The sequence below is a fragment of the Rhinolophus sinicus genome, chromosome 3 (genome assembly GCF_057876585.1).
Source record: "Rhinolophus sinicus isolate RSI-liver-muscle chromosome 3, RSI-T2T, whole genome shotgun sequence".
NCBI lineage: Eukaryota > Metazoa > Chordata > Mammalia > Chiroptera > Rhinolophidae > Rhinolophus > Rhinolophus sinicus.
The window spans coordinates 193,031,939-193,059,851 of NC_142503.1; the positions used below are offsets into that span (position 1 = coordinate 193,031,939).

The window sequence follows — 27,913 nt, forward strand, 5'->3', positions numbered from 1 at the left end:
GTCTTGCTGGAACACAGTGGAGGTCTCGCCTCTGGTTTGCGGAGCGGTCGGGTGTATTCTCCGCTCGCCCCCACGCCCTCGAGGCCCCCGCCTCCCGACCCAACGGCGCAACCAGCCAGTGGCTCCCGCGGCGCCCTCCCGCACCGGATCGCTCCTCGCTGGGGCGGGACCTGGCCCGACAGCTCCGATCACTATGGTCAGTGGTCGTGGGGGGAGGCGGGGAAAGGGGAGCTGGAGAGGGAGGTGCGGTAGGCGGGGTCGCCGCCGTGGCGCTTGTGCACTCGCGGGACCGGGGTCGAACGCGAGGCTCAGCTTCCAGTTCTGAACCCGCGGCGTCCGGACCCCGGGAATACTGAGTCCGGACGGATGCTAGGGGCTCGCGTTCTTCCTCGGAAGGCCCTGCAGGGCATGGAACGCGCCCCGCCACCCACCATGGATGCCCAGCTAAGGGGACCCAGCCCGACCCCCAGGCCTCCCGCCCCCAGCGCGTTCATCCCAGGTGTCCCGAGGGTGACGCCGTGATGGTTCAAGGTAGGCGCTCTCGACTGAAATCAGGACAGGGAGGCTCCAGGGCTAAGGGTAGTCCCCAATTTGTTAAATAGCCCCCCAGTCCGCAGCTCACGGCCCCACCCATCCGACGGCTCAGCTATCAGAGACCCCATCCCAAGCTCCACGAATGGACTTAAAGGTGCACGCGTGGTGGCCGGAACACTGAACATTCTCTGTCCTGCACATCAACACAAGGTTTGGAGTTAGCACCTACGTGGAGAGGCTGCCTCAAGTTGAGAGGCACGTGGATTAGGAGTTCAGGCAAAGCAGAAACCAGAGGAACCTCTGATTCAGTCCTGTCTGAGCAGACAGGTCCCCAGAGAACCTCTGAGCCAGGCCAAATGCTGGGATTGGGCAGGTGGGGAAACTGAGGCCCAAACAGGGACGAGGCTGGGACTGATTGTGGTGAACCTGGACTTTGAACCCAAACCTCTGGACTCACAGTCCAGTGCTCTTTGTGTTATATCAGTGCACCTTCTGGGTTTTTGGGGAGGAGGAGTCAGGCAATCTGGAGGGGACTGGATGTGATGACTGCCTGAAACCTTTCAACCCTGAGCCCCCTAGGCCTGAAACCTTTCAACCCTAGGCATCCTGTAGAGTGTAAGGGTTGATGGCCCTTATGGTGGCTTGGGGTCACACAGCCTCAGTTCAAATCTCTACACCACCCCTTGGGGCTTTGGTTGGTCTGTTCTCCTCCCAAGCACTATTTTGCTCATCGGTACAATGGGCTGCTGTGAGGACCACGTGAGGTGAGGCAGCTTTTCCTGTGACGACAGAGTCCTGGGAATAGGTGTGCACAGCTGCCTGGTTGTGCTTTGCTTCCTCCCTCCAGTCTGGGCAGGGAAATGGGTCACCACTGCTGGATGCTGCTGGACAGGGGCATGGGTCAAAGCTTGGTCATAGCCAGATACGTTCTGAATGTGGTACAGGCAGCTGGGTCATCTGAGTAGGGCTGTCCTGTACAAACCAGCTTGCTGCTGGGGTGTGGCTCAGGTCTCTGGGGCATCTGGAAGCACCAGCTTCCTGCTTCTACCCAGTGCCCAAGGGTTTACCCGGCTCTACTGCTCCTGGAAGGGGGCCCAGGTGTTTGCATCATCCCCTAGGGAGTGGCAGGAGATGGGGTAATAATGGGTTTAGCCACCCTGAATCGTGAAGCTGTCATGCCTTCTGGTCACCACTGGATAGCCGAGAGCAAACAGGGGCAGTGGGGCTGGGACCTCAACTTTTGGCCTTTGTGCTGCACAGTGAGGCCTCTGACCCCGCCCTCCAGTCTGCCATGGACTCACGGGACCAGAAGCTAGATGGCAGATGGGGTCGAAAGCACCAAGCCCTCACCTGGCGTCGGCAGTCTTGGCTGCCTTGGAGAGGGATGAAGTGGTTTATCCACTAAGCAGGACATCTCCCTGGGAATCATGGGAGGCAAAGGCTGTGCAGGGTCTGTTCTCTTTCATTCACCCCAGTATTTATGGAGCACCTGCTGTTTGCCAGGCACCACATGGGCCCTGGGCTGCATGGTGTGGATGGTGGTGAGTGTGTGTTGTGGGCAGAAGAAAACGTCCTTGGAAAACACAGTCTTTTTTCCTTTCCCATTGCAGTCACTGGGCTAAGCGTGAGGAAAAGTCAGGTAGAAGACACAGCACCCTGTGGGAAGGACAAGGTCCCGGCCTGTGGCTGCCAGTGGCAGGGGCTGTAGGTAGTGAGGTTTTCGTGTTCACTCCAAGTGCATTTAATGTTGGGGGAATGGATGAGTGTCAGGCATAAACAGATAACCACAGAGCCCTTCTGTGCTTTGTTTTTATTTGTCCAACCAGCCTCCAGTAGACAGTCTAGTGAGGCCCCATGCTGGGCACTTATAAGAAAGACCCGGGGAGCCCTCTCTTAGGAGCGAAATGCCTGTTGGTCAAGCCATAGCTGGACATAAGCAATTCCTGAGCTACTGACCATGGCTTTAGAGGTCTGGCCAAGGGTTTGGGGAGCACAGCGGGTACCATTGCACTCTGGGGCGGGGGTATTAGGAAGGCTTCATAGAGGAGGACTTTGGAACTGGGTGGTGAAGGATGTATCCTTCAGGAAGGAGTAGGGGAATACATGCCAGGCAGGGTGGGGCCAGCTCGCTTAAAGGCCTGGAAATATGGTTCAGAATGGGATATTCTGGGACAGGATAGTGTGGTCTGTGTGGGTACAGGGAGCTCCCGGGAGGTAAGGGAGTTGAGTCTGGAAAAGTAGGTGGGGTCAGAAGGTGCTGTAAAGGGCTTTGCCAGCTGCACTGTGGGTTTGGGGTTTTACTCTGCTGATGGGGAGAACCATACAATATTTTTGACAAGAGATGATTGACTTGGACAATCTCTCTGGCAATGGAGTGAACACGGGCCTGGAGTGGCCAGGCTGGAGTCTGAGACCAGCTCATCCATTTGCTCAGTCACTACTCACATGCATTTGTGGAGCATTAGTGTGTGGTCGTCACTGGGGAGCTGGTCATGACAGGCAGGCAAAGTCCTTGCCCTTACAGCGGTGACATTCTGGGGCACGGACACAGACAGTGTGCAAGTGAGTGAACCTACAGAATGGCCTGAAGAAATAAAACCAGGCAATAGGGCTGAGGGAAGGACAACTTGAGACAGTGGTCAGGGAAGGCTTTCCGAGGAGGTGAGTCACCTGAGACGTGAAGAGGCAGAGGGGCATTCCAGGCAGCAGAGGGGCAGGCGCAAAGGCCTCCAGGTAGAAACGTGTCTTGTTGGAGAGACACAAAGAAGGGTCACTGTAGGGAGCTCAGGCAGAATGAGGTGAGCACGGCCAGATGGAGGAGGACCTGGGAGGCTGTCCTCCTAAGTGAGGGAAGCCATCAGCGGGTATTGAGGAAGGGCGTGTCATCATCTGATTGACATGTTAAACAGCCTGCACTGGCTTCTGTGCAGGATGGTCGGGATGGGCCGGAGTGGAAGCCAGGAGTCAGTTGGTCAGACGTTGTTGCAACCTGGCGGGTGGGGGAGTGGTGGCAGCTCAGGCCGGACCCAGGAGCAGAGCTGTTGGGGGAGGAGAGGAGGGGAAGAGGACTCCTAGGTCTCTGGTATGAGCTCTGCTGGCTGGAGGGGTCTTTGGGGGAGCTGGGGACACCTGGGAGAGGAGGCAGCGGTGGCAGGAGAGAGGAGTGAGGGGCACTGTAATTTGGGGATGCTGGTCAGACATGTCAGTGGCTGGTGACTGACTGACTGAGCCCAGAACTCCAGGGAGAGGGCAGGGCTGGAGACAAAGTTCTGAGAGGCCACCAGGAAGATGTTGTACGTGTCCGGGTATCCAATGGGAGGGCCAGTGTCTGAGTTCAGGGTCTGTGCAAGGCCAGCGAATAATTGACGCAAGGCGTGTGGGTGCCCAGGTGCAGGGTCTCCCCTATTTCCTGAGCTGAGCAACAGAAAGTGGGCTGAGTAATAGCCCCCCAAAGATGTCCACGTCCTAATTCCCAGAACCTGTGGACGGGGTACCTCACACGGCAATGGGGACTTTGCAGGTGTGACGAAGTTAGGGATCTTGAGATGGGAAGAGTACCCTGAATCGCCTGGGCGGGCCCGATGATGTCATCACAAGGTCCTTATAAAGGGGAGGCAGGAGGGTCAGAGTGAGGAGACATGACAGTGGAAGGAAGGGATCGTGGCCCAAGGAATGCAGTGGCCTCTAGAAACTGAAAAAGGTAAGGAAATAGGTTCTCCCCAGAACCTCCAGAAACACAAGCTAATAATAAATCCATGTTCCCGAGTTTGTGCTAATTTGTTACAGCAGCAATAGCAAACTAACTCAGGGCCCTGGGGCTTCCCTATGTCTTTGGCCTCCACACATTTTTGATTACTCACCCCAATAAAAAGTTTTTGATCCTTCCACATATTCTTGTATTAGACATCATACTCTAAAGCAGCCACTGAAAAGGGCATTTCCTTCCAACCCCTGCACCAGCCCACTCTGGAGACCCCAGACTCAGGCAGGCAAGGCCAGGGCTGGAGCCCCTGGGAGCCTCTGGAGGTGACGGCGACCTTCTGAGAGGGGAGGTTGGCTGGCTTCCGGGCCTGCTCTGCTGGTGGGTGAGCCTGGAGGCTCTGGCCTCTACTGTGAAGGAGTCGGTAGCTTGAGGTCAGGCCACGCGATAGTTTTGGCTTCTAGGTGGCTGGGCCTGGTTAACGAGGCTGACTCACAGCCAGGGGAGCCCTGCAGAGTGGCCTCAGAGGGAGGTTGAGCTGACTGAGGGCCGCCATGGCCTGCTGGGGCCCAGGGGTGGGGTGGGGCTGTGAGAGGCCCACCAGCGCCTCAGAGCCTGGGCTGAAGGATGGGCACAGATGCACTAAAGGGTACGCTGATGGGGGGTTTATAGGCAGAGACATGAGCCTGAGGCCTGGCTGTTGAGGAGGCATCAGGTCGTGACAATAATGGAGGGTGAGAGGATGTGGAAAGGAGGTAGCTTTCCTTCATTCATTCAACAAACATCTCACCCCTGCTCTGTTCCAGGCCCTGGGATGGGTCCTGGGGAATCAGACAGGTGAACAGAAAGTCTCAGATGGCTTGACAAGCTGTCCTGTGCCAAGGGAGGCCTGTGTGGCTTTGGAGATTTTGATGGGAAGGGGTCCAGGCCCTCCAGAAATGCCCCTCCCCAGTCATAGCGCGTTGCCTCTGTCCTTGGGTGCTGGGTACGGGAATCCGCCACAGGAGCTCGTTGTCAGAAGTTTGAGTCTGTCTGATGTGGAGACAGGGGTAATCCTAGAAAGTCCCTTATTGCTTCTGGTGGTGAGCTTTGCAGAAATCTAATCATCACAAATCCAGCCACGTTTCTCCAGATGGAAAGGGGGTTTGTGACGTCAGACTGCTCTGTGAGCCCGGTGGTCTTGGGTTGATGTCATCGTCTAGTCAGTCAGGAGGCTGAGAGGCTGCCCGGTAAGGCCCTTGGTTGGAGGCATCAAGTGAAAGTGATGAGCTCCAGCGACACTTTGTCAAAAATGATGGCAACAAATTGATGGAAAACTGGATTTCCATTTACAAAAATCCCAGTTAACGCCAACCTTTCAGCTGTGCACAATTGCATAAGAACTGTCTCCTTGGGTTGTGTGCAGGTACCAGGGCCACTTATCTTGAATTATAAACTACAGGTGGTTTAACACCAATTCCTCTTACATCATTTTCATGCTGAACTCAGAGCCATTCCTGGTGTGGGTTGGAGGCAGCGGTGCATCTCCCACTTGTCTGAGCCCCAAGTCGGGGCAGGAAAAGCATTCGGCCCAGACATGGCCCGTGGGAGTTGGCTATTCGTTGGAAGCTCCTGTGCCTGCCTTAGCCCTGGAGCTTCCAGCTGCCATTACCTGCTCCTGCCAGGCGAGTTCTCAGCCCTTTTGAGGTCCTGATTCTGGGTCAGGAGGCTTCTAATACCTCTGGATTGAGTTGAACGAGACTCAGAGCTGGGCTGCAATATGAATTGTCACCAGTAGGTGGTGCACCTGGCCAGATGGTCTAACCTTTGTATTTCTAGCAAGTACTTGGCACAGGGTGGATGTTTGGGAATTGTTGGATGACTAAAAGAAGGAATGAATGAATGAGACAGGAAGGACAGAGGAGACAAAGGGACATGTCATACTCCAGCGTGAAGGTTCACTAGGTTTGAGGCATTATATTCTATAAGATAAATCAGTTCGGCAGGTAAAAGATGGTACCCCCTCCATGATGGGGCCGACCTGACTCCCTGTCCAGGGAACATGGCATGCAGGATCCTGGTACTGTTGTCACCCGTGCCTTTTGTGGGAAGATCACAGTCCCCGTGTCAGGTAACCACAGTTCAGAGGCTTTCTACTTGGTGAAAGCCCATCAGTTGCTTTTGAAATGGTCACAGCCTCGCTTTATCTTTCAGAGTGAAACATCTTTCAACCTAATATCAGAAAAATGTGACATTCTGTCAATTCTTCGTGATCATCCTGAAAACAGGATTTACCAGAGGAAAATCCAGGTGAGACCGAGGGCTGGGAGAGGAGGAGCCTGGATTACATGGGCTGGAGCTGGAAGCAGAGGAGAAGGTGCCCCTTCGAAGGCAAAAAGGCTTACCGTTTGGACCAGGCCGCTGGGCAAATTCAAGGCTCCCAGAATAGTTTGATGTTGGGCATTTGCCTCAGTGAGAAATCCTTTAGTTGCAAAAAACACAATTTTTTTAAAAGCTAGGCACTATCCTATGTACTTTATTTACTCACTGGGACCTCATTACAACACTGTCAGGTCAGTACTTTTATTATCCACATTTACATCTGAGGAAACCGAGGCACAGAAATTAAATGGCAGGCCCACGGTCCTACAGCTAGTGCATGAACCAGCTGGGGTTTGAACCAGGCAGGCTGATTGCGTGAGCTACAGCCTTAATCACTCTGGAGGGAAAGCCCACCCCAGCGGGGCTACAAAAACGGGTTTGCTACAAGGATGCAGGGACAGTTCCCAGAATGAGGACAGCAAGAAATGCCTGGGCATGCTCCATCTGCCAGGCAGCAGGGGTCTGCCTCTCTGCATGCTGGCGGGACTGCCTGCTGCACCGCAGGGAGCACTTCCTGAGGCGGGAACAAGGGCTGACAGCACACTGACTTTCTGTTCCCTGGAGCGCCCCTCCCCCCCCACCGGCCTGCCTCAGGTGGGCCTGTCATCGCCAAGCCTTCTCATGGCTATGGTGGGAGCAGGAACTGTGTGACTTCTTGAAAACCACGCTCGTTGTCAAAACCCCAATTGTATCGCCATGAGGCAGCAAAGGTGACTCTGGGCCATTTCAGGGGGAAATTGACAGCTAGGAGCAAAGCTGGAGGGGGTGGTATGCGGTGGGCCACACCTTTTGAGAAATGTTTGAAGGGCTGGCCAGACTGCTTCATATGTCTGAGCAGGCACTTCCTGCCGACTCTGTAGCCCCCTGGCCTGCCATCCCGCCGTGCTGCACCCCTCACTGCCTGTGCTCACACACGCCACCCCTGCCATGCACACCCCTTCTGCTCCTGAGCCCTGGTCCTCCAGGAAGCCTTCCCAGACTTCTGAAGCCTGGTGTAAATGCCATTGCTCTGCGCCCCACCCCTCCCGTGCTTCCCCTGTCCTTCTGTCCCTATCTTCTAATTGTCCATCTTTCCCCCTAGACTGTAGGCTGCCTGAGAGTGGGGCCGAGGCCCGGGTCACCACCCAGCGCCTGACACAAGGACACAGTCGGTGTGTCTTCATATTTGTGGGATGACTGACAGTTGGGAGACTGTGAAGGGGCGGGTAGTCTGACAGGAGGGAGCAGGTGTTACCTGGGGGACGTGGGGAGCCAGCCCTGACAGGACGTAATACAAGGGGATATTGTTGCACACGTCCACACTTCCCTTTCTCCCCCACAGGAACTCAGCAAAAGGTTCACCGCGATCCGCAAGACCAAGGGGGATGGGAACTGCTTCTACCGGGCTCTGGGCTATGCCTACCTGGAATCTCTGCTGGGGAAGAGCAGAGAGATCCTTAAGTGAGTGGGGTAAGGGGCCGCTGGGTGGGCTTCCTGGCTCTGAGGCTGTGTTCTTTGCTCTCCCTGAGGCTTTTTCCTTGGCATAACCTCCTTAACCCAGAGTAACCTGGAGGACAGCCTGGCAGCAGTGTGGATGTTCAGGGATGCCTAGCTGCCCGCTGTGTTGGAGGTGGGGGCAGACAAGCAGCCAGGGATGGCACCCATGACCTAAGAGTCACAGCACTCGGGGTTGATCTGTGGACCCGGTGCTAGAACCCCTTTGCTAAGGCAGGTTTCTCTGAGGCGCTAATGACATTTTGGGCAGGATCCTTCTTGTGGGGCTGTCCTGTGCTCTGTAGGACGTTTAGTAGCATCCCTCACCTCCACCCACTACATGTGGGGAGCACCCTCCTCTCCAAGTCATGACAATCAAAAATGTCTTCAGACATTGCTGAGTATCTCCTTGGGGGGTGGAAAGGCAACCTTGGTTGAGAATTGCTAGGTTAAGGCCATTATCTCCTGTTCCAAATAGAGATTCCCTCAAAGGGGATAGGAATTAAGCCACCTGTTCCTTAATTTGAATGAGTCGTTCATGTCATTTCCTGAATGACAAACTGGCTCAGCCCCTTTTGACGGGAGTCAGCTGTCTCAAGTCATTCTCCTCCCTCATCTTCCTACAATCTTGCAGGTTCAGACAGTACAGTGCAGGGGTCTCCCCCACCACCAGTGTCCCCGGGAGTTGTGCTATGCAGAGACCCTGGGCTCTGAGGTCAAACCTCGCTCTTACTTGCTGTGTGACCTTGAGCAAGTGACCCAACCTCTCTGAACTTCCATTTCCACATCTGTAGAAAGTGTGTAATTTTGCATAGCTCAGGGGGTTGTGAGGACTCAGCAAGGTGATGCTAGCAAAGCCCAGCCCATGTCTCTGTCCCCAGCTTGCCTGCTCTATTGTCTGTACCCTGTACCCTCCCTCCAAAGCACCCTCCCTCCCTGTAGACATCACCCAGCAGGGTGCCACACGTGACCCTGTTGTAGGCCCTGGGGATGCAGCAGTGGAGACAAAACTCCCTGCCTGTGGCGCTTGCATCGTAACAGGAGAGGGTGGTCAGTACATACAAACAGTATTTGGTGTCAGATGGTGGTAAGTGTGGGAAAAAGGCAGGGAAGGAGGCCAGCTTGTCCAGGGGTAGGGGATTGCAGCTTTAAGTAGGGGTTGGAGAGGTGAGGGGGACAGGTCACATAGGGCCTCACGGGCCTTTTTCAGGACCTTGAATTTCAGCCTGAATGAAATGGAGCCACAGAGGGTTTGAGCAGAGCAAGGGGCTGCCCTGCTGGCTGCTGTGTGCAGGGTAGACCCGGCAGGTGCAGCCAGGCAGCAGCAGGGGATGTGCTCAGGGAGAGACCCGGAAGAGAGGTGATGATGGGGGCATGAGCCGGTGCAGACAAGTGGTCAGCTTCCATACCCGTGGAGGTGGTGCCGACAGGACTCGCTCACAGCTCAGGTGTGGTACATGGCGCCTGAGCCTCCAGAGAGAGGGAGTCAAGGATGCCTGCCAGGGGTTTGGCCTGAGTTATCAGGACGGAGAAACCACTTGCTGCAAAGGGAGACTGGGAAGGTCCGGAGCTCCATTTTGACTATGCAAAATCTGAAATATCTGTGAGCCATCCGAGCAGGGGTGTCCAGCAGGCATGGGAGAGCGAGGCTGGTGTTACCCCATTTTACAGTTGAGTAAACTGAGCCTAGACAGGCTAAATGACCTGTCCACAGGGCCACACTGAAGCCGGTGTGGGCTGCGAGCCTACATTCCCAGTCCCACTGCCATAATCCCTCCCCTCAGCTTGTGGGGGCCAGCTCTGGCCTGGGTGTTTGCCCCCATTTGACTAGGCCTGTGTGTCCCAAGTGCCTGGCACAGTGGGCTCAGCAGTCATTGGTGAGACATGAATGTGGGAATGCCTTGGCGGTTCAGGGGTGGGTGGCTGGGGAGGGCAAGACGACGGGGGCAGGAAAGCCAGAGGGGGGGCAGAGCTCTGTGCATCATAGCCTCACAGGGACAAAGTGACCAGAGGGACTCACAGCAGCCCTCCTGGAGGTGCCGTCCCCACACTGCACAGAAGCAGAGCCTGTGGCCCAAAGCCTGAGTGATGGAACAGGCTACGGCTGCCAGCACAGTGCTCATTCCCAGCTGCCCTGGCCAAACCACTTAGATACCAGGTTGCCTGTGGGCAAAAACACCCCACCTTCCGGTCTAGATCTGTTTCTGCTCCATGCCCTCCCCCGAAACAAGGCACCTAGGCCTCTCCAGGCTTTTCTTTAGTCCCTTGTGAAAACTCCCCTCCTGTGTCTCCCTTGGGGTCTGGCCTCCCTCCCGGGGCATGGGTTGTACTTCTGCTCATTCCAGCTGGTGTCCCCAAGCCTGTTCACGTGGTCCTTCTTGCGTGGGATGTATCCCTCCATGGACCATAGTCACCTGGTCTGTATCTCATCTCTGCTGCTGTCTTGGGGCCAGAGGCCGGGTGGGGCTCCTCACCATGCCCCCCCCCCCCAGGGTACCAGCACAGGTCCCAGAATGAGGCTGTGCCATTGGGCGGCCTGCAGTGGGAGCAGGGGCTGCCCAGCACTGACAACGCAAGGCCCACTGGATTAGGTCTGGAGGGGTGCTCAGTGTTGGCGAAGGTTTAATGGCCTTGGGTGGGGAGGCCGATTTGTGCTGTTAGTCGATTCCTGTGGTGTAAATACCCGTCATGACTGATTTTCAAGCTACCATCATGGGGGCACAGAGCAGGGAGTTGGGAGGAGATACACAATACACACTCTAGTCCAAACTGAATTTCTACCATACATACACAATAGACAGATAACCGTAAAAGCATAGATAATATCATGTTTCCCTTAAAATAAGACCTAGCTGGACAACCAGCTCTAATGCGTCTTTTGGAGCAAAAATTAATATAAGACCTGGTCTTATATTATGTAAGACCGAGTCTTATAATTTTTGCTCCAAAAGATGCATTAGTAGAGCTGATTGTTCGACTGGGTCTTATTTTCAGGGAAACACGGTAATAAAACAATTAGGAATGATGTGTTTTGAATATTTATCTTTTATTGTAATTTAACTGTGAGTTTACATAAATTGATTTTTAAATAGTGGCTGTGTTTTAACACGCGGCTGGCAAAGTTCTAAAAAATGTAACAATTAATTAGCTCTTTTGAGTGGGAACAAACCATCACTAGCACACCACTTAGAAGAGCGTCCCTGGCCAAGGAGACACTGGGTGCTAAAGGGTGAAAGTGCGGATGGGGAATGGCTGTGGGGTGGGAGGAAGGCTGTGAGGCGGCCGGGCCTAGAGATGAGGTTGGTGAGGTAGGTAGGGGCCCTGCCTGGACGCGCATGCTAAGGAAGAAGGCTGCGGTAGGTCACTCTAGAGGTCCCTATGGACAAGGGACCAGGAGCAAGGGAAGGCTGGGCATGGCCCAGGCCAGAGCTGGTGAGGAGAAGGCAGGGACCATGGGGACAGCAAGGAGGGACAGACCCAACAGACCTTTGAAAGGTAGACTCAACATGTCTGGGAGTGGGTGGGGATTACCTCATCTGTGAAACGGGTGTAATACCCACCCCCTGGGATTGTACATGAGGAAGACAGAACAAGTCAGTGGGTGGTCCATGTGGCAAGGTAGGGAAGTCCTTCACCCGTTGGTGACATACACCTTCTCAGGTGTGTGGTGTGGGGGACAGTGGGTGAAAGTGGGGTGACAGCTGACAATCATAGCAGTGCTCCCTGTATTTCCCCATAAGCATCAGTCTACCCACCCCCTTAGGTTCAAAGAGCGTGTACTGCAGACCCCAAATGACCTTCTGGTTGCCGGCTTTGAGGAGCACAAGTTCCGAAACTTCTTTAACGCTGTAAGTTACCCGGGTGCGACAGCTCAGGGGCCAGGGCAGACAGGAGTGTGCTGGCTGGAGCCTCTGTACAGCCCGTGGCTCTGTGGTTGTGCCTCTTGCTCTTCCCAGCTGGCAAAGGACTGAGGGTTGCTTCCTGCTTGTGGGACCGTGGCGGGAAAGGGAGCCCAGGGCCCTGCCCTCCCTTCTTCAGGGCCATAGCTCAGGCGGGAGACCTCCCCTCAGCTTCCTTCACCCTATTCCCTCTCCACCCCGTTAGTGAAGGAGGTGCGGTTGGAAGACTCTCAGTTCTGAATCTCTAAATAAAACTCCCACCCAGATGGTGCTGGAGGGAGACCCCAACTGGTGTTTACTAGACTTGTCTCCGGGCTAAGGCTCTTATTACAAAGTACTTCTAACCCTATTCCTCAGCCTTAGGTGGGATCTGATTGATTCTGGTGTCTCAGCCTGAGGGTTTAAAATGAGAGTGCAGTGGCGGGAGCCCCTCGGAGGGAGGGGTCTTGCCTGTGCCTGTCCCGGCTCATGCCCGGCGGGGTCCAGTTCTACAGTGCGGTAGAGCTGGTGGAGAAAGACGGCTCGGTGTCCAGTCTGCTGACGGCGTTCAACGACCAGAGCGCCTCGGACCGAATCGTGCAGTTCCTGCGCCTGCTCACGTCCGCCTTCATCAGGAACCGCGCAGACTTTTTCCGACACTTCATCGATGAGGAGATGGACATCAAAGACTTCTGCACTCACGTAGGTCCGCAGGGTCCCAAGCTGTGGGGACTCAGCGCGCAGCACTGGGCTCTGCTCCTCCTCATCCCCCTTAGGACATGTTAGCACCAGCATCCCTAGCCAGGGGACCTGGGTGTCCCTCTAAAACATCCTACATGAGCTCCCTGAACTGTGTGGCTTTGGGCAAGTCACTTTCCGTTTCTGGGCCTCAGATTTCCCATCTGAGAAATAAGGGCTTTGGACTGGACTGTTAACATAATTAAGGAATAGCAACCCCGGAGTCACATTTGCCTCAAGATGTGTTTTCTGATGTTAGGCATTAATCTGAAAGAGCTGCCAACATTTACACATTGGGCAGTTTTCATGTGAAAATCGGGATTTCTCGGGAAGAATCAGAAGAGCCAGTTCCCAGGCCTTATTCTTGCATGACAGCCATCGGCAGGAGCGACGCGGCAGCTGCTCTAGTTAGTAGGACATACTTGCCAGCTCGCGCCATCTCTGCCTTTCCCCGTTCTCTCCAGCATCCTGACTCACTTGCCTGGCCCTCTGTAAGCACTTAAGCTTGACATCCCTTCATGATAGAGTCCCTTCCTGCTCTGAGATTCTGATTCTGTGCATTAGTAAGCCCAAGCGGAAAAATTCCTGCCCCTTTCCAGATTCCTCATAGTATCCTCTTCTCACAAACAGCTCGAGGGTTTGGAATCAAAAAGATCTAGATTCAGGCCTTGAAATTCTAGTGATTTCTGGCTGTTACTTCCTCACCAAGCCTCAATTTCCTCCTCTGTAAAATGGGTGTGTCCACACCTACCTCATGGGTTGTTGTGAAGATTTATTTCCCAGTACAGAGGCTTCGACCCAGGACCATGAAAGCCAGGGTTGGACTTCTCATTTGTCCTCTGCTGTGCCTCCTTTCTAAACGGGGTTTTTCACTGTGACCTTTGCAGGAAGTGGAGCCCATGGCCATGGAGTGTGACCACATCCAGATCACGGCCCTGTCTCAGGCACTGAACATTGCCCTGCAGGTGGAGTACGTGGACGAGATGGACACGGCCCTGAACCACCACGTGTTCCCCGAGGCTGCCGTCCCTTCTGTTTACCTGCTCTATAAAACATCCCACTACAACATTCTTTATGCAGCTGATAAACACTGATTAATTTTAGGCCACACAGTGGAACCTGTCACCTAACGGAACTGCGTTCTGAATGGAACATTCCGGCTTTTCAATTTTTTAAGCGATTTAGACTGTAGTTAGAAAACAGAAAATGTACAGCCTTTTGGGCAAAGTCACTGGAAATGAGGCCTACCAATTATGGAGTGTGGTAACTTGGCAATATTTTTAGTATTTATTTTCACGGAGAAGCAAATGCTTTCTAACTCCTGGCTAGGAAGCCAGGATCCCTGGCTCTACTCCCAGTTCCCTGAGACCTTAGGCAGGTCACCTCCTACTCTGACCTGTTTCTTCATCTGGAGGAGGTTCCTACCAGTGTGGACAGTCTATTGTTCTATAAAACAAACGAAACAAACCAGGGTCCTCTGGTTTCTCTTCACCAGGGGCAGTGGCTCTCTGTAGGGGAGGAAAAGCTCAAGGTCAACTGTCTTAAGCGACTTACCAGTTCTATAAAACACAGTCATGTCCAGTCAGCTGCCGGACTGGACTTGGTGGGGAGCTGACTGAAGCGCTGGCCAGCTGAGGCCACGTGAATGTGAGGGCTTCCAAACATTCATGACGGTGGTGGAAAGGAGCCTTTTATGCCAAAGTCTGGAAAGGGGCCTTCAGCAGGAAGCTGAAGTTTTGGGGGCCTCCTCCACCTCTCTCAGGGCCAGCACTGCCTGGACAAAGACTCAAAACAGAGGGTCTGGGACCCAGAAGCGATTTCATCATCCCCAACATAACCTGGAAGTAGAATCTCGGTCCTCAGCCATGTGGAGCCTGGCACGTGTAGCCGTAGACTCCAGCTGAGGAGCAGATAAGTTTTGCAAATTGTCTTTGTCTTCTCTCCCCTTTCCCACTTCTGCTTGGTTTATGGGCTGGCGAGAGGTGAGGTGGGCAAGAACAGAGGCAAGCCAAAGAAACTGGCAGTGGGGGAAGACCTCCGTGGTGGAAACTGCCTGGGCGACAAGAGCCCTGGCTGGCACCCTCCTCAGTCCTCCACCTGGACGTGCCCCTTAACCACCTCCTCACCTTGCTGCCTCAGGACCTCGAAGAGCCCGGCTGGCCTGGGGCTCTGCTAGCACGCTCTCTTGCTCTGTGGGAGGAAATGGAGACTGCAGGGTGTGGCACTGCCCTGTGGGGCACTTCCTTAATCAAAGGCCTTCTCACAGGTTCCAGTCTGTAGGGGTTTATTGGACTCTATTGGTGCTGCAGTGGAAGTCTGCCGATGGCCAGACTGCACGAGGGAGACTGACAGCAGACTGCTCCACGTCCTGCTACACAAATGTCAGGTCTGCGTCAGCTGTCTGCTTTTGCGAAGACAGAAGTCAGGGTGCTTTAATTCCAGGCAGGGACCCCACGTTCCCATCCTGCCCTCAGCTTGAATTTGAAGCCAAGGGCTCAAGCTAAGTGATTATGTCACTTTTCCACAGGAATATAAATCTGACCCTGATGTGAACTGGTTCAGTGTCCCACCCGGCTCTGGGTCGGAGTGTGGGGGTCTGTGACAGTACACTGGAAGGGGGGGGACACATTACATGATTTGTAAGTGTCAGGACCCCCGTTCCTGGGCAGGCACACATGACACCAAGCTGAACGTGCCTGGCTGCTCTGATGGGTTGTGAGATGGGTTCTGGGCCCCCAGCCAGGCTCTCAAGCACAGCACAAGTAGCACTAGCTGCCACGTTTGCATCTGCGGCTTGTGTAGTGTTCACAAAAGCAGAGCTTTCTCTTTGGCAGACTGGCTGGAGAAATCCCCTGTGAGACTCGCGTATACTGTGCTTCCAGGCCTCAGGGCCCACCAGTGTTCATATGGGACCCTCTTCCCAGGAGAGAGCCTATCTCTTTAGAGTCAGAATGCCCAAGGGAGGTAGGCCAAGTTGTTTTCATGCTCTTAACCTCTGCTTTCCCTTTTTTCCACAAAAACCACTGGCCAAATCCAAACCATTGCTCCCTTCCCGCAGATCTTATCTCTAAGAGAAAGCACTACAGAGAAAGGGGTGTGGCAGAATTCACATGCTCTAGCACTTATGACGGGGTTACCACCCAATAAACACATGCTAAGTTGGAAATGTTTGAAGTAAAAAATGCATTTAATACACCTATCGAACATCAGCTTAGCCTCGCCTGCATTCAACATGCTCAGAACACTTCCATTAGCCAACAGTTGGGCCATTACCCTGAGTTTCATCTCAAGAATTGCCTTCCTTGGGGGCGGACGGTTAGTTCAGTTGGTTAGAGCGCTGTGCTCTTAACATGGTCGCCGGTTCAATGCCCACATGGGTCAGCAAGCTGCGCCCTCCACAACTAGATTGAAACACCTATTTGACTTGGAGCTGATGGGTCCTGGAAAAAAACACTTAAATAAAAGTTAAAAAAAAAATTGCCTTCCTCTTCTTACAACAAGAGACACAGGTGGGTGTTTTATAGACATGATGGGATAAGAAAACACAAAATACAGCATCTAAAAAATGCTGGCGAGAGTCCACTGTAGAGCATTGGTAGTTCACCTCCTGAACTGGCGGCTGGCCCGGAGCTGCAGCTTGCAGCCGCTGCCCAGCATTACAAGAGTTATTTTACCACATATTGGTAGCCTGGGGAAAGATCAAAATTCGAACTCCGATTTCTACTGAACCCATGTATCACTTGTGCACTGCCGTGCAGTCAAAAAGTCTCAGGCTGGGGACAGCCTGTAACTTGCTAAAACACCATCGTCTATGGGAGTTACCCTGCTCGTCTGCAGCAGCCAGTCGTGCTGGCACTCACACTTCAGGGTAATTCTCCACCCCATCCCACGCAGCCACCGCGTTCCAGACCCAAAGCTGGAAGGAAAGTTGCTGTGAGAGTCTGTCTTTATAATTGCATTTATCACTATCTTTCCAAAGGAAACTTTATAAATCAGTGGGAATATTTAGCAACAAAAAGAACAAACTGTGCTTGCTTTTGACTAGGTTCCTATTCCAAGCACAAAGGGGCTTTGGAGCCAGCCTGGGTTTGAATCTTGACTTTGTCACTTACTAGCTATGTGACCTTGGTCAAGACACTTCCCACGTTAATGAAATGGGGACGATAACTACATACCACAGGATTATTGGTTAAAGTGAAACGAAGTTATGTGCACAAACATCTACAAGACCTGACACGTAGTGTTTTACAAATGGGATACTTCCCAAGGGGAGTAGCGGGACAGTGCAACGGGGGGGACGTGTCATCTTGGCAGTGGCTCTGTGGATTCCCAAACAGTGGTCTGGGCACCAAACATAGTCCCACATTAAGGAGAAATGCGGGTGGGGGTGTGGCTCAGTGAGTGGCTGCCCAGGGCCCCAGGTCTTGTGGGACGTGGGCCAGACCCTACAGCTTCCCTAGGCAGCTTCGTTGAAAACGTCTTCCTAGCATTAAACTGGTTTCCGTAACAACCTTTGTCCTAGCTTCTTAGTTTGGTACCGGTGGGCTTGTGTGTGAGTAGCTGGGGGGCTCTTTGTTTTGTGGAAGGTCCAGATACTCAGGAAGCCCTGCCCCTGGGCGAGAGGCAGCCAAGGAATGACGGCCTCACGCGAACTTCACGCCAGGTCAGAAAGCAGGACTGCCTGGGAGGCTGGCCTCGTCTTTGAAAACCTACCCCCCTTAACATATCACCCCACCAAAAACAGAAGAATTTGCTGTTAGAGAGGAAGGGCAGGCTGCCAACGGACATCAGGTGATGAGATCGGGCCTCTCTTGGCTCAGGTGCTGCTAAGGGACCTTGAGCTGCCTTAAATCTCCACGCATCGTTTGGAAAATGGAGAATCCCCTGCCATGCCCACAGCTGTCACTCAGGAGCTGACCTCATAGACTAGGGCGGTTTTCTTCGGCTTCTCCTCCCCAGGTCACTATGTCATTGGGGAGATAGTCCCTGGCAACACTGCTGTCTGCCCCGGGCCCACAAGGAAAGGACCAGGTTCTATGTCCAGCTCTGCCACCTGGCAGAGTGTGATCCTGAGCAAATCTTAACCGGTGCCAGCTTTCTCAACTACAAAAAAGGATACCAAGACTTATGTCTCAGGGCCTTGATGGAAACAAAACGGTGACTACAGTAACTAACAGTGCCTGGTACTTGCTCAACACTCGGTGATACCTGAATCCGAGTTTAGGCCAACTACCCTGTTGCAGTTACGCAGAAGAGCTGAGGGAATAGTGCTGCCATCCTACCCTATGACTGTGGCAATTGTGGCTACTCGTCCAGACTGACGCAGAGAAAGCTGGGGTGGCAGCGGAAAGTCATCGGTTCCCTCAACTCACATTTACAAGCCCTGACTTAAACTGCAGGGCTGCAAGTGGTAATAAAACAGCCTCTGTCTCAAGGAGCAGAAATGAGAGCAGATGACAACACGAGTGTGGCAAGTACCGTGAAGAAGGTAAGCACGGGTACTTCGGGAGCCCACAGCAGGACACTGCACTTTCTTGGGGGCTCAGGGACCTAGAGAACATGAAGCAGTGCTCAAGGATGGCAAAGGCAATCAGGCCGAGGGAAAAGCTTATGCAAAGGCTCGGGACAAGGGAAGCGACCAGTTCTGTCACAGACGAGGGGAGTGGAGAGACGAGGCCAGAGAAGTTGGCCAGGGCCACATCCTGAGTGCCTCACCCCTAGACTCAGCACACGGTTCCCGGCTTCCCCACAAGTGGCTCTGGGATATTAAGGAGGCCTGTGTTCTCCTGGAACCTGAGGACCTGTTCCCTGCCCACCTCTCGGGGTGACTCAGATGAGCTGCGAGCGAGTAGCAGAGCTAAGGAGTTGCTCTGCTTCTGTCTGGGGAAAGGCAGGAACACAGCTGAGGACCAGGCAGAAGTGATTTTACAGTGATCTCCTCCATCCACACCGTCCAGTGGGGTGAGACGCACCCCACGTGCGCCCTGCAGCCAGAGGACTATAACAGTGTCCCCCATATTCTGGCTAAAAACACAGGATGACGTGCTGGTTCTATTGTTTTTAATAAGGAAAACAAGTTGAATCCACAAGAAGCCTGTAAACACTGAAATACAGAAGTACATAAGCTGCTGCACAGAACTCTGACTCCACAACAACACAAACCTGCACAGTCTCTCCCGTGACTGGGGCGGTGTGGAAGGAAAGGCCAGGTTTTCCATACAACCAGGGCACACATACACAACGTGGGGTCACCAGCAGACTGACCTGTTACTTTGCACTTGTACTTGGCTGTGGCTCTTCCTGCTGCTGCCCTTTTGGTTTTGGCTGCTTCTTCTTCTTCTGTTTGGAGAGGCAGCTCAAAGCAGACGCACCGTTTCGGGGGGCAGGCATGAGCACGGGCGGCTTGCCAGACTGAGTTGGGTACTTGGTTTTCAGGTCATTTTTAAACAGTGGTTGGGAGAGTAAATGGCGCAGTTCCTTCTTCAGGACCTTCATCCGCTTCTGTCTCCGACGCTCTTCTTGCTGGTCAGCTTTTCCTCCTGGAAACAAAATACAAAATAGATCGTTATTGACTATGATTTATAGAAGCATTTGGTTTCTCTTGATGGATAGTACTTGTGATGAAAATTGCTTTGGAACTTTTGGGGAGGCGGGGCTCAAAAGTTCTCTGCAAAAGCTAGTACGGCTAACTAACACAGTTTAGGAGGGAAACTCGGGCCACTGTCCTTCCCGCCTCAAAAACCCCTGTAAGACAGGAGTTATCTTCATTTTACAGTCCAGGAAACTCAGAGGTCACAGAGCTGGCTGTCACATTGAGATTAGAAGCCACGTCTCTGGACTTGAAGATCTGTTTTCTTTCCACAACCCACCCAGTTGCTGCCTGGGGTTTGGCAACTCAACAGCTATAAACCCCTCAGGAGACGGTGAGCAGCGTCTATGCAGCCCAGCTCTCCTGCACCTCTCACCAGCACTGGGGCTGCACAAGTGGAGGCAGGCACAGCCACAGGACTCCACGCCAGCCTGGCCTCAGGAAGAGAAGCCAGGGCTTCATACAGCTGCAGCTCAGGCCCCAAGCCCAAGCCCCCAGGAGGACCAGCTCACTGTCATCAAGCCCAGTGGTTGGTTCCTGGCTTCCATGCTGAGCAGATAGCAGTAAGTCTGCCTCTGAGTTTGCTGGCTTTGGCACCGAGATGCCAACATCTGAGCTGAGCTGCCCACTTGTGGGCTGGCAAGAGCGCTGGACCTAACTCTGGTATTGTCAGTTCCAGATGTGGTTCTACCACTTAGACTCGGGAGCTTTCCTAGAGCAGGGACCACACAGATTCACCCCTGAATCCTTAGCCTCGGGCCCAAGTTCAAAGTCAGGGCTGAGTAGGTGGTGAAGCTGTTTTCTGCACAAGTTGCTTCTCTTCTGTGAGCCTCTAGTTCCCACCTGTAAAAAGGATAATAATTCCTGCTGTTTATGTCATGAGACTGTGAAGATCAGGTGAGATGCTTCGTTAGCTTGGAAGACAGGTGTAGTAGTAAAAATAATGACAGTAAGTAACTTGAAATGTATCAAACACTTTCTACTTGTCAGTCTCTGCTGTAAGCACTTTATACTCATTAACTCACGCCATCTTCACAACAACTTCATGAGGTAGGTGCTTTACAACCTGCGTTTTCTATATGAGGACAGCCTAGAGACAAAAGAGATTACAAAACCTGACCTGGTAACATAGCCAGTTAAGAGAATGGCCAGCACTCAAACACGGGCGGTCTGGCTGCAGAGCCTGCCCGAATGTCACTGTACCCCACTGCCTCTCCACAGAGGGACGTAGCTGAAGGCTCCAGACAGACGAGACAGAGGGAACAAAGGCTGAGGGCTTCAGGCTCATCTGGAACTAGGGCCTGTCACAAAGAAGGAAAGGCATCTTGCCAATTTTGACAGGACCCATGGTAGTGAGAAGGTTCCAACAAAAGTTGAAGGGAAAAACAAAGGAAAAAAAAACAAAAACAGCTGAACGTACCCTTGCTCAAGTCCCATCCAGCCCCCCACGTACCCTTGTACATTTCTTCATCCAGCTCAATCTCAAGGGCAGCTGCTGCCTGCTCAATCCAAGAATTGTGCAGACAAGCCTGGAAGTTCCGATACTCAGCTTTCTCAATCTGTCGTGCTAAATGGATTCGCTCCTGGAAGAAAGGAACAGAAAGTGTTCATCTGACTGAGGGTTCAGGCCTCTGGGAAACAAAGTCTCATTTAAGTTGTGTTTTTTAAAACACTCTTGAGATCAGTGGTCTCTGATAAAAACGCAGATGGCAATCGCTACATGTGAGTGTGTACACACACAATCACAAGAATCAGCTTTCCAAACAACAAGCTTGAACAGCTCCCCTTGTAGGCCCACATCAGTAAGACCGCCAATCTACAGGTGTCCAAAGGCAACGCTTTCCCAGGCACCTCAGCTGGCTTCCATAGCTGAGCTGAGACTCTGAAACACCCCAACGGCCCTGAGTTAGGCTCCAGCTCTCAATCGCAGGGACAAAAAACTCACAGAACTGCCTTCCCTCTTTCACGTTGTCCTTTGCCAAAAACATTTCAACTCTCCCTCTCATCAGTGTTGTAGTCAGACCTCAGTAACAGGACACACCAAAAAAAAAAATCAAAAAAAATCTTGTGATGTGGGGGAAAGGGGTCAAGAAAAGCGAGGTGGCCCCTAATCCTCCTTACTATTGCGAATTCTCTGTAATCTCCAACTTCCTACCTTCGTCTCCCACCGTATTTCCCCACATGGCTAACATTCCTTTTAAGCCTGAGGAGACAACAGTCCTTGAGCTGTTCCATACTTTCACTCCCTCAATTACTGGAATTTCATCTCCTCTTCACCTTTGACATCTCGGCCTGCAGGAAGCTCGGAGGGAACCTCATTTCCTACCTGTATGACCAGGTGCCCACCAGTCCCCAGTACCTGAACGTTAGCATGGGCTTGGCCTACCTCACAAGCCAGGGGACCTCTGCGGAGGAAAATCCACCCCACTTTGCTACCTGACACACTCTAGCCCACAGTAGGTAGCACCCACTCAGTGAATGCCTGCTAAGATAAAATATAACCCCAAAAGTAGGAATTATTGGCTTTTGGGGTTATATTATAAGCAGGCCCAATCAGCATCTGCTTTAGGAATGTGACAAACCTTGAGTGTCTGCCTAGATAAGACACGCTGACCTCATTTGCCTACAACCATCCCATGGGATGTCCAGGCAGCAGTGCCCACTGCCCTTGTCCCGAGGAGGGGGTGGTGGTGGAGGCTTTAGGAGCAGACAGTGAAAAAGGCGCTCAGGAAGAAAACTTCTCACTTTTGGCCACTCACCCTTTCTCCCTCATCGCAGGTACAGTGCCCCCATTCCCCTCCCTTTTTAAAAATGAATCTGTTTAGCTGCTGGCAGAACCATTACTTGGTTTCCAGGGGTTTTACTTCCAAGGTGAGGTACAGTCCCTCCCCTTATCAGCCCTGGGCTTTTAACTTCCTTTACCTTGACGGCGTCCATGTACTTTGTCTGCACAGGGAACAGTGGGATGTCCTCATCTTTCTTGAGGGTTTTATAAATCTTCTTAAAGTTGATCACGTCCTCAGGCCCAATCAGCATCAGGCTGAGACCTTCATTGGTGGCACGAGCAGTTCGACCACTTCGGTGGACATAGATCTCTGAGGTGCGAGGGACCTGCCAAAGGAGGAGCTGGGAGGTCAACATGTGGCCCTCAGCAAACACTGCTCTCCCCTCAGGGCCAGCAGCCCAATGCGGGATCTTCCCCCTCAGCCAGGCAGTAGAAGCCCCTGCAGCACTGTGGCCCGACCCAGCCCTTCTCCCTCAGTCCCAGGTTTACTGCGGGCTCACTGTGTACACCCGCCCTCCAGGCCCGTCCTGGTTCCGGCCCTCGTGACACTCAAGTGGAAAATGGCAGCCACTTCTCATTTGGTCTCTAATCCTCCCCACTCTCCCTGACCCGGCCCAAAGCTGCCAATATCATCTTCCTGAGTCAGAGCTCTGACCATCTGTAATACAGGGTCTCAGCTCCCGCTCCCGGCAGGTGAACGGAGGAGACGTTGAGGCCAAAAAGCAACAACAATGGAGCCACAGATGGGGGTTTATACCACTACATTCTCACTGGCGGCCGGGCGAGACACAGGAAGCAGGAACACACAACCCGTACCACCTGCAATCCGCCGTCCGCGCTTGCTAACCCCACTTGCTAACGCAGCTACGGCAGTTATATACAAAACAACAGTGGCTAATGGCCAACTGGTCACAGCTGATGGTCATCCAACAACCGAGCCAGCACATTTCCACATGAGGCCGAGAGCCTGGAAACTGCTCTCGTGGCCGTCCCTACACCATCATACCCCCTCTAAAAACTCCCTGCTTCTTCGTTAACTCTGCATGGATGGTCGATGATTTTAATCATAACCAACATTTTAATTACAATGCACCAAGCAATTCTAAGCACTCTGCATGTATTATTCCATTTATTCCTCACAATAACATGAAAAAGATGCTCTTAAGATGATCCATATCACAGACCAGGAAATTGAAACACACAGATATTAAGCAATTCCTCTCAGGTTATCCAACTAAGGGGCGGAGCCAGGATTCGACCTGAAGCAGTCCAGCTCCAAAGTCCATGCTAACCCTGGGCTACGCGGCCTCTCCTCCAATACAGACTGGACATGTCATCCACAGACAAAGTGGCATGGGCGCTACAACCCCTCCCTCCCCACTCACGGCACACACCACTAATCAAGAACAGTCTTCTGCACTGAGCCCAGATAACGCTCAATATCTTTTCCAATGCAGTGCTCCAAGCACCACTATGAATGGTTTATAATGGTGCTAGAAGTGAACTCTGCTTGCCAGTCTTCAGTTTCCTCTACCAACACACCTCCTCTCATTCTCAGCCACTGCCCCCTTCCCGTGTTCTTTCCTCCTTCCTGTCCTACCTCTGCATGCCCACATCCTCTCCATCCTTAAATGCCCAGTATCTTTTAGAAAGCACTGTCCAAGCTCCCAAACTAGCAGTTACCTCTCTCTCCCATTGTATTTTGTAACCTTCTACTATCTTCTGCCTTAAATTACGGCTGTCGTCACCTCATCTCCTCTGGAGGATCTCCTAGTTCTTAGGGGCTGGAAATGTATTTTGCTCATCTGGGTATTTCACACAGCTGACCCAGCCTCTTCACCAAAAAGAGGAAGAATAAAGATTTGCTAAACTGAATTGACACCCTAAAATTTTTTTTAAAGCATGAAGCACTGTAATGCCAGAATAACTACCATTTATTGAGTACTCACACTGTGCTAAATGCTTCATCGCCATTAGCTCATTTAATTCTCATAATAACCCTACAGGGGAGGTAGCATCATTACTCCATTTACAAACAATGACATTGAAACAAGAGATGCTAGGTCACATGCCCAAAGCTGGCCAACTATGAAGCAGCCAACAAGCATCGAACCCCAGGAGTGTGGCTCCACCCACCACCCTCTAATATTCACTCGGGCATGCACTAATGTCGCTATCAACAGCAGCTAACATTAAGTGCTTACAGTGTGCTACACAGTTTTCTACGCTCTTCACACGTAATAACTTATTTTACTTAGTAAGAACTTTAGAAGTAGATACTATAATAACTGCCATTTAACAAATGAGGAAACTGAGGTAGAGAGACCAAAGAACTTGCTCAAGGTTACGCAGCTGGGATTTAAGCCGAAGCAGGTCTTACCTACCACAGTCTTCTACTTCTCTGCACCAAGGTAAGCACTTGACATGCTAAGCTTTTTATCTCCATTTCATGGAGGAAACGAAGACTGTCACCTGCCAAGATCATGTAGTTTGCCCAAGTCAAAGACAGCCAGGCTCTCTGACATCAGACACTACCTAGAGGTTATGAGAATAAGTGTCACCACTGTGTTCCAGAAGCGGCAGCAGCTGGCCAGCCACTAGACGTCAGTGATCTTCTCTGCTGCAGCTTCGGGACCGACAGCTCCTCCTCCAGCCCCCCATCTTTGCTTTCAAAATTCCCCACTTGATGCTGGGAGATGCCTACAAGTTCCCTGATGTCCCTACCTGGTAATGAATGACATGCTGGACTTTAGGAATATCCAGGCCCCGAGCTGCCACATCTGTTGCCAGGAGAACACAACTGTGGTAGAGAAAGAAAGCTCATTAGTAACACCTATCACTAATCAAATTCTTCCCACCTGCTGAGTACTCTAAACACTACGTCCTTACAAACACTTTATGACATAATGCTATTTTCCCCCTTTTTACAGATTTAGAAACTTAGGCTCAGCGAGATTAACTTCCCGAGGTACATACACGGCTATTCAGTTGTGGAGCCAGGATGCAATCCTGGGTCTCACTGACCACAGTCACCAAGCCACGCTCTGCAATACTAAAGACCACCTCAAGTAAATTAGTGAGGCCACACATATTCTAGGTAAGCGACCTCATCTCCTGTCACCCTCCACTTACTCACCTCTGGTCACATACATGTCCTTGCTCTTCCTCAAACATGTCAAACGTGGCCTTGCCTCTAAGCCTTTGCACTTGCTATCTCAGGTCTTAAAAGGTCTTCCTCAGATCATTCCCATTTCCTTACTTTCTTCTATTCTCTGCTTAAATCTCACCTTAACAGAGAAGCCTCCCTGACCACACACCCAGTCTGCATACTCCCCACATAACTTTACTACTTAGCACTTAGTACCACCTGACAACTACCGTGTTTCCCTGAAAATAAGACCCAGCCGGACCATCAGCTCTAATGCATCTTTTGGAGCAAAACTTAATCTTATTTTACTATAAGACCCGGTTAACTTTTGCTCCAAAAGACGCATTACAGCTGATAGTCCGGCTGGGTCTTATTTTCAGGGAAACACGGTATATATACTTACTTTTCAATTTATGATTTCCCTCCCCTGGAATGTAAACTCCAAGAGACTTCGCACTCTTCACTGTGCTATTACCAGCCCCTAGAACAGGGCCTGGTTCACAGTAAGAACTTGGTAATATGGGTGGAATGATGTTTCTTAACATATGTATAGTTTGAGAAAAACCCAAAGCACTTGAAGCCTGTCTTAAAAACGTAAGATTCTATGGGCCCTTCAGGGTCCCCATTCACTGTGTCTCTGAGGTCGGTCTGCAGAATGTGATGCAAAGTAAAGTTTGTAAAACATTAAACCCCTGCTCTAAGTCAAAGTCAGCAAACATTTCTGTAAAGGGCCAAATACATTATTTTTGGTTTTGTGGGTGATAGTCCTGTTGAAACTACTCAACTCTGCCGTTACAGTGCAAAAGCAGCCATAGATAATACATGAACGGGCCTTGCCGTGTTCCAATAAAACTTTAGTTACAAATAGGCAGTGAGGCAAATTTGGCCCATGGGCCATAGTTTGCAAATCCCTGATCCAGTCAACTACTAACTCTACCTACCAACATTCAATAAGGGAGGTAAACCAGACACTTGTTCTAGAAACTAATAGTCCTGACAAAAAAACACTGTGGCAAATGTCAGTTTAAAATAGGCCTCAATTGCCCAGGCCTTTATCTTGACAATCTGCCCCCTGCTGCCTGAGCATCAGCCTGTCCCCAAAGCAGATGGACAACAGCATGTAGAGCACAGCATGAGCTCTGGGGGCTGCCAGGCTTGTCTGAGGCCCAGCTCTGCCAGGCTGAGAAACCTCAGGCGAGCTGATTAGCTTTTCTAGATCTTACTTGTTTTCATCGATAAAATGAGAATAATGGTAATAATGACGACTGGTAAATATGAAAGCTAACATTTAGCAAGTACATACTAAGTGCCAGGATTTGTTCTGAACACTTTATGTGCATAAATTCATTTAATTCTCATAACAGCCCCCTGAGGTCGCTTCTATTATTATGCTACTTATGAGAAAACTGAAACACAGAGAAGTAATTTGACCAGCTAGAAGTGGCACAGCCAGGGTTTGATCTCAGACAGCCTATTCTGCTTCTTAAGAACATTAGAAGTGAATGGATGTGACAGGTTATCTAAAATGCCAGCACAGTACTTAATCTACTAGTAAGTGTTCAATAATGGTTGGTATAACTATCACCATTACTCATTATTAAGGAAGTTTCTTTTCTATTGGGCATTACTAAGCGACCAAATAAATGCACTAGATGAGGGTGAGCCTGCCTCACACGGCACATAAAAAAGGATACCTCCTACTGATAAGGCCCCCATGATAGAAGGTAGCTTCCCACCATCTCCCCACCGTCCCAGCGACCTTGACCCAATGGCCAGACTGGGCTCTGGGCGCAGGCCTGCCTTACTCTTCCAGACGGGCAAACTGCTCCAGGTTCCTGAGCCTCTGCTTCTGGTGCATGCAGGCGTGCAGGGTTAGGGGCATGATGTCCAGGGCTTTCAGGAGCCCCGACAGGCGTTTGATGCAGGAGATACTGTTGGCGAACACTAAGGTGCGGCCTGGATGCTGCATCAGGAAGTAGTACAGATACAAGTCTTTCTCATCATTCTCACAATGGATCTTGCTCTCTGTCAGCGTCTCTACCGTGGCCTCATTTCTTGTGAGGTCAATGACCTTGGGCTTGCTCCTCATGCCAATCTTCTGCATAAGGAGGTCAAGCTTGGCAGTTTTGTCAATTTTCTTAGTGTGCTTCTTGTGGAGGATTCGAGCAGGAGCTTGATGTATCAGGGTCAGTGTGGCAGAAAAAACAAGAGTCTGTCTCTTTGGGTTGTACTGGGAATCACTGAGCATCTCTAGCAGCTGTGAAAGCTCAGCAAAGTGGCCTTTCTCAACCATCCGGTCAGCCTCATCGATCACCAGGCACCTGCAGAACCAGACCCACGTGAACTGGTTAGGAGCAGGTAAGAGGAATCATGTACAGCACTGTACTACCACCCCACCTTCAAAACACACACACACCCACCCACGACCACCATCACCGATTTGCAACAACAGGGAGAAGGCACTACATACACTACCGTGTCACCTGAGGCCCACTTCAGAACATGAAGTGGATGAAGGGGAAAAGGGAGCTACTGTCTCTCACCTGAGCTGCCGAAGGTTGCTCAAATGAGGGTGCTTTTCTTTAACTAGCTCCCACAGCCGGCCCGGAGTGGCGATCACAATCTCAGGCTGGCGTTTCAGCATCCTCTGCTGCTTCTGGGTGGACATTCCACCAACTAAAATAGCAGTTTTAATTCCTATGGTACA

The 27,913-nt window shown here is 51.9% G+C and overlaps 2 protein-coding genes across 5 annotated transcripts in view; one reads left to right on the forward strand and one right to left on the reverse strand.

Annotated features, from left to right (window-relative positions):
- On the forward strand, positions 1-13,778 carry OTUB2 (OTU deubiquitinase, ubiquitin aldehyde binding 2). The gene is made up of 6 exons (XM_019745762.3): positions 1-196; positions 6,428-6,523; positions 7,917-8,035; positions 11,832-11,916; positions 12,454-12,648; positions 13,572-13,778. Exons 1-6 carry the CDS (start codon positions 194-196, stop codon positions 13,776-13,778), a joined length of 705 nt encoding a protein of 234 aa, XP_019601321.2. The 5' UTR covers positions 1-193.
- DDX24 (DEAD-box helicase 24) overlaps positions 11,096-27,913 on the reverse strand; it is a 24,469-nt gene continuing 7,651 nt past the window's right edge. For 3 of the 4 annotated variants that reach the window (XM_019745690.3, XM_074326999.2, XM_019745696.3), the window contains 6 exons: positions 27,750-27,903; positions 27,012-27,527; positions 24,783-24,858; positions 22,196-22,384; positions 20,727-20,856; positions 18,728-19,223 (listed from right to left, as the gene is read on the reverse strand). In XM_019745690.3, the coding sequence (XP_019601249.2) occupies positions 18,952-19,223; positions 20,727-20,856; positions 22,196-22,384; positions 24,783-24,858; positions 27,012-27,527; positions 27,750-27,903 (1,337 nt within the window). In that variant the 3' untranslated portion in view covers positions 18,728-18,951. Of the gene's footprint in view, positions 14,193-18,727; positions 19,224-20,726; positions 20,857-22,195; positions 22,385-24,782; positions 24,859-27,011; positions 27,528-27,749; positions 27,904-27,913 lie in introns of those variants that run through there. The other variant, XM_019745704.3, reaches the window with a different exon arrangement.

Bases quoted from the DNA above. Each gene is read 5' to 3' on its own strand.
- OTUB2 (XM_019745762.3), top strand. The intron at 11,917-12,453 runs GTAAGTTACCCG...GGCGGGGTCCAG, and splicing joins TCCGAAACTTCTTTAACGCT to TTCTACAGTGCGGTAGAGCT. The intron at 12,649-13,571 runs GTAGGTCCGCAG...TGACCTTTGCAG, and splicing joins TCAAAGACTTCTGCACTCAC to GAAGTGGAGCCCATGGCCAT.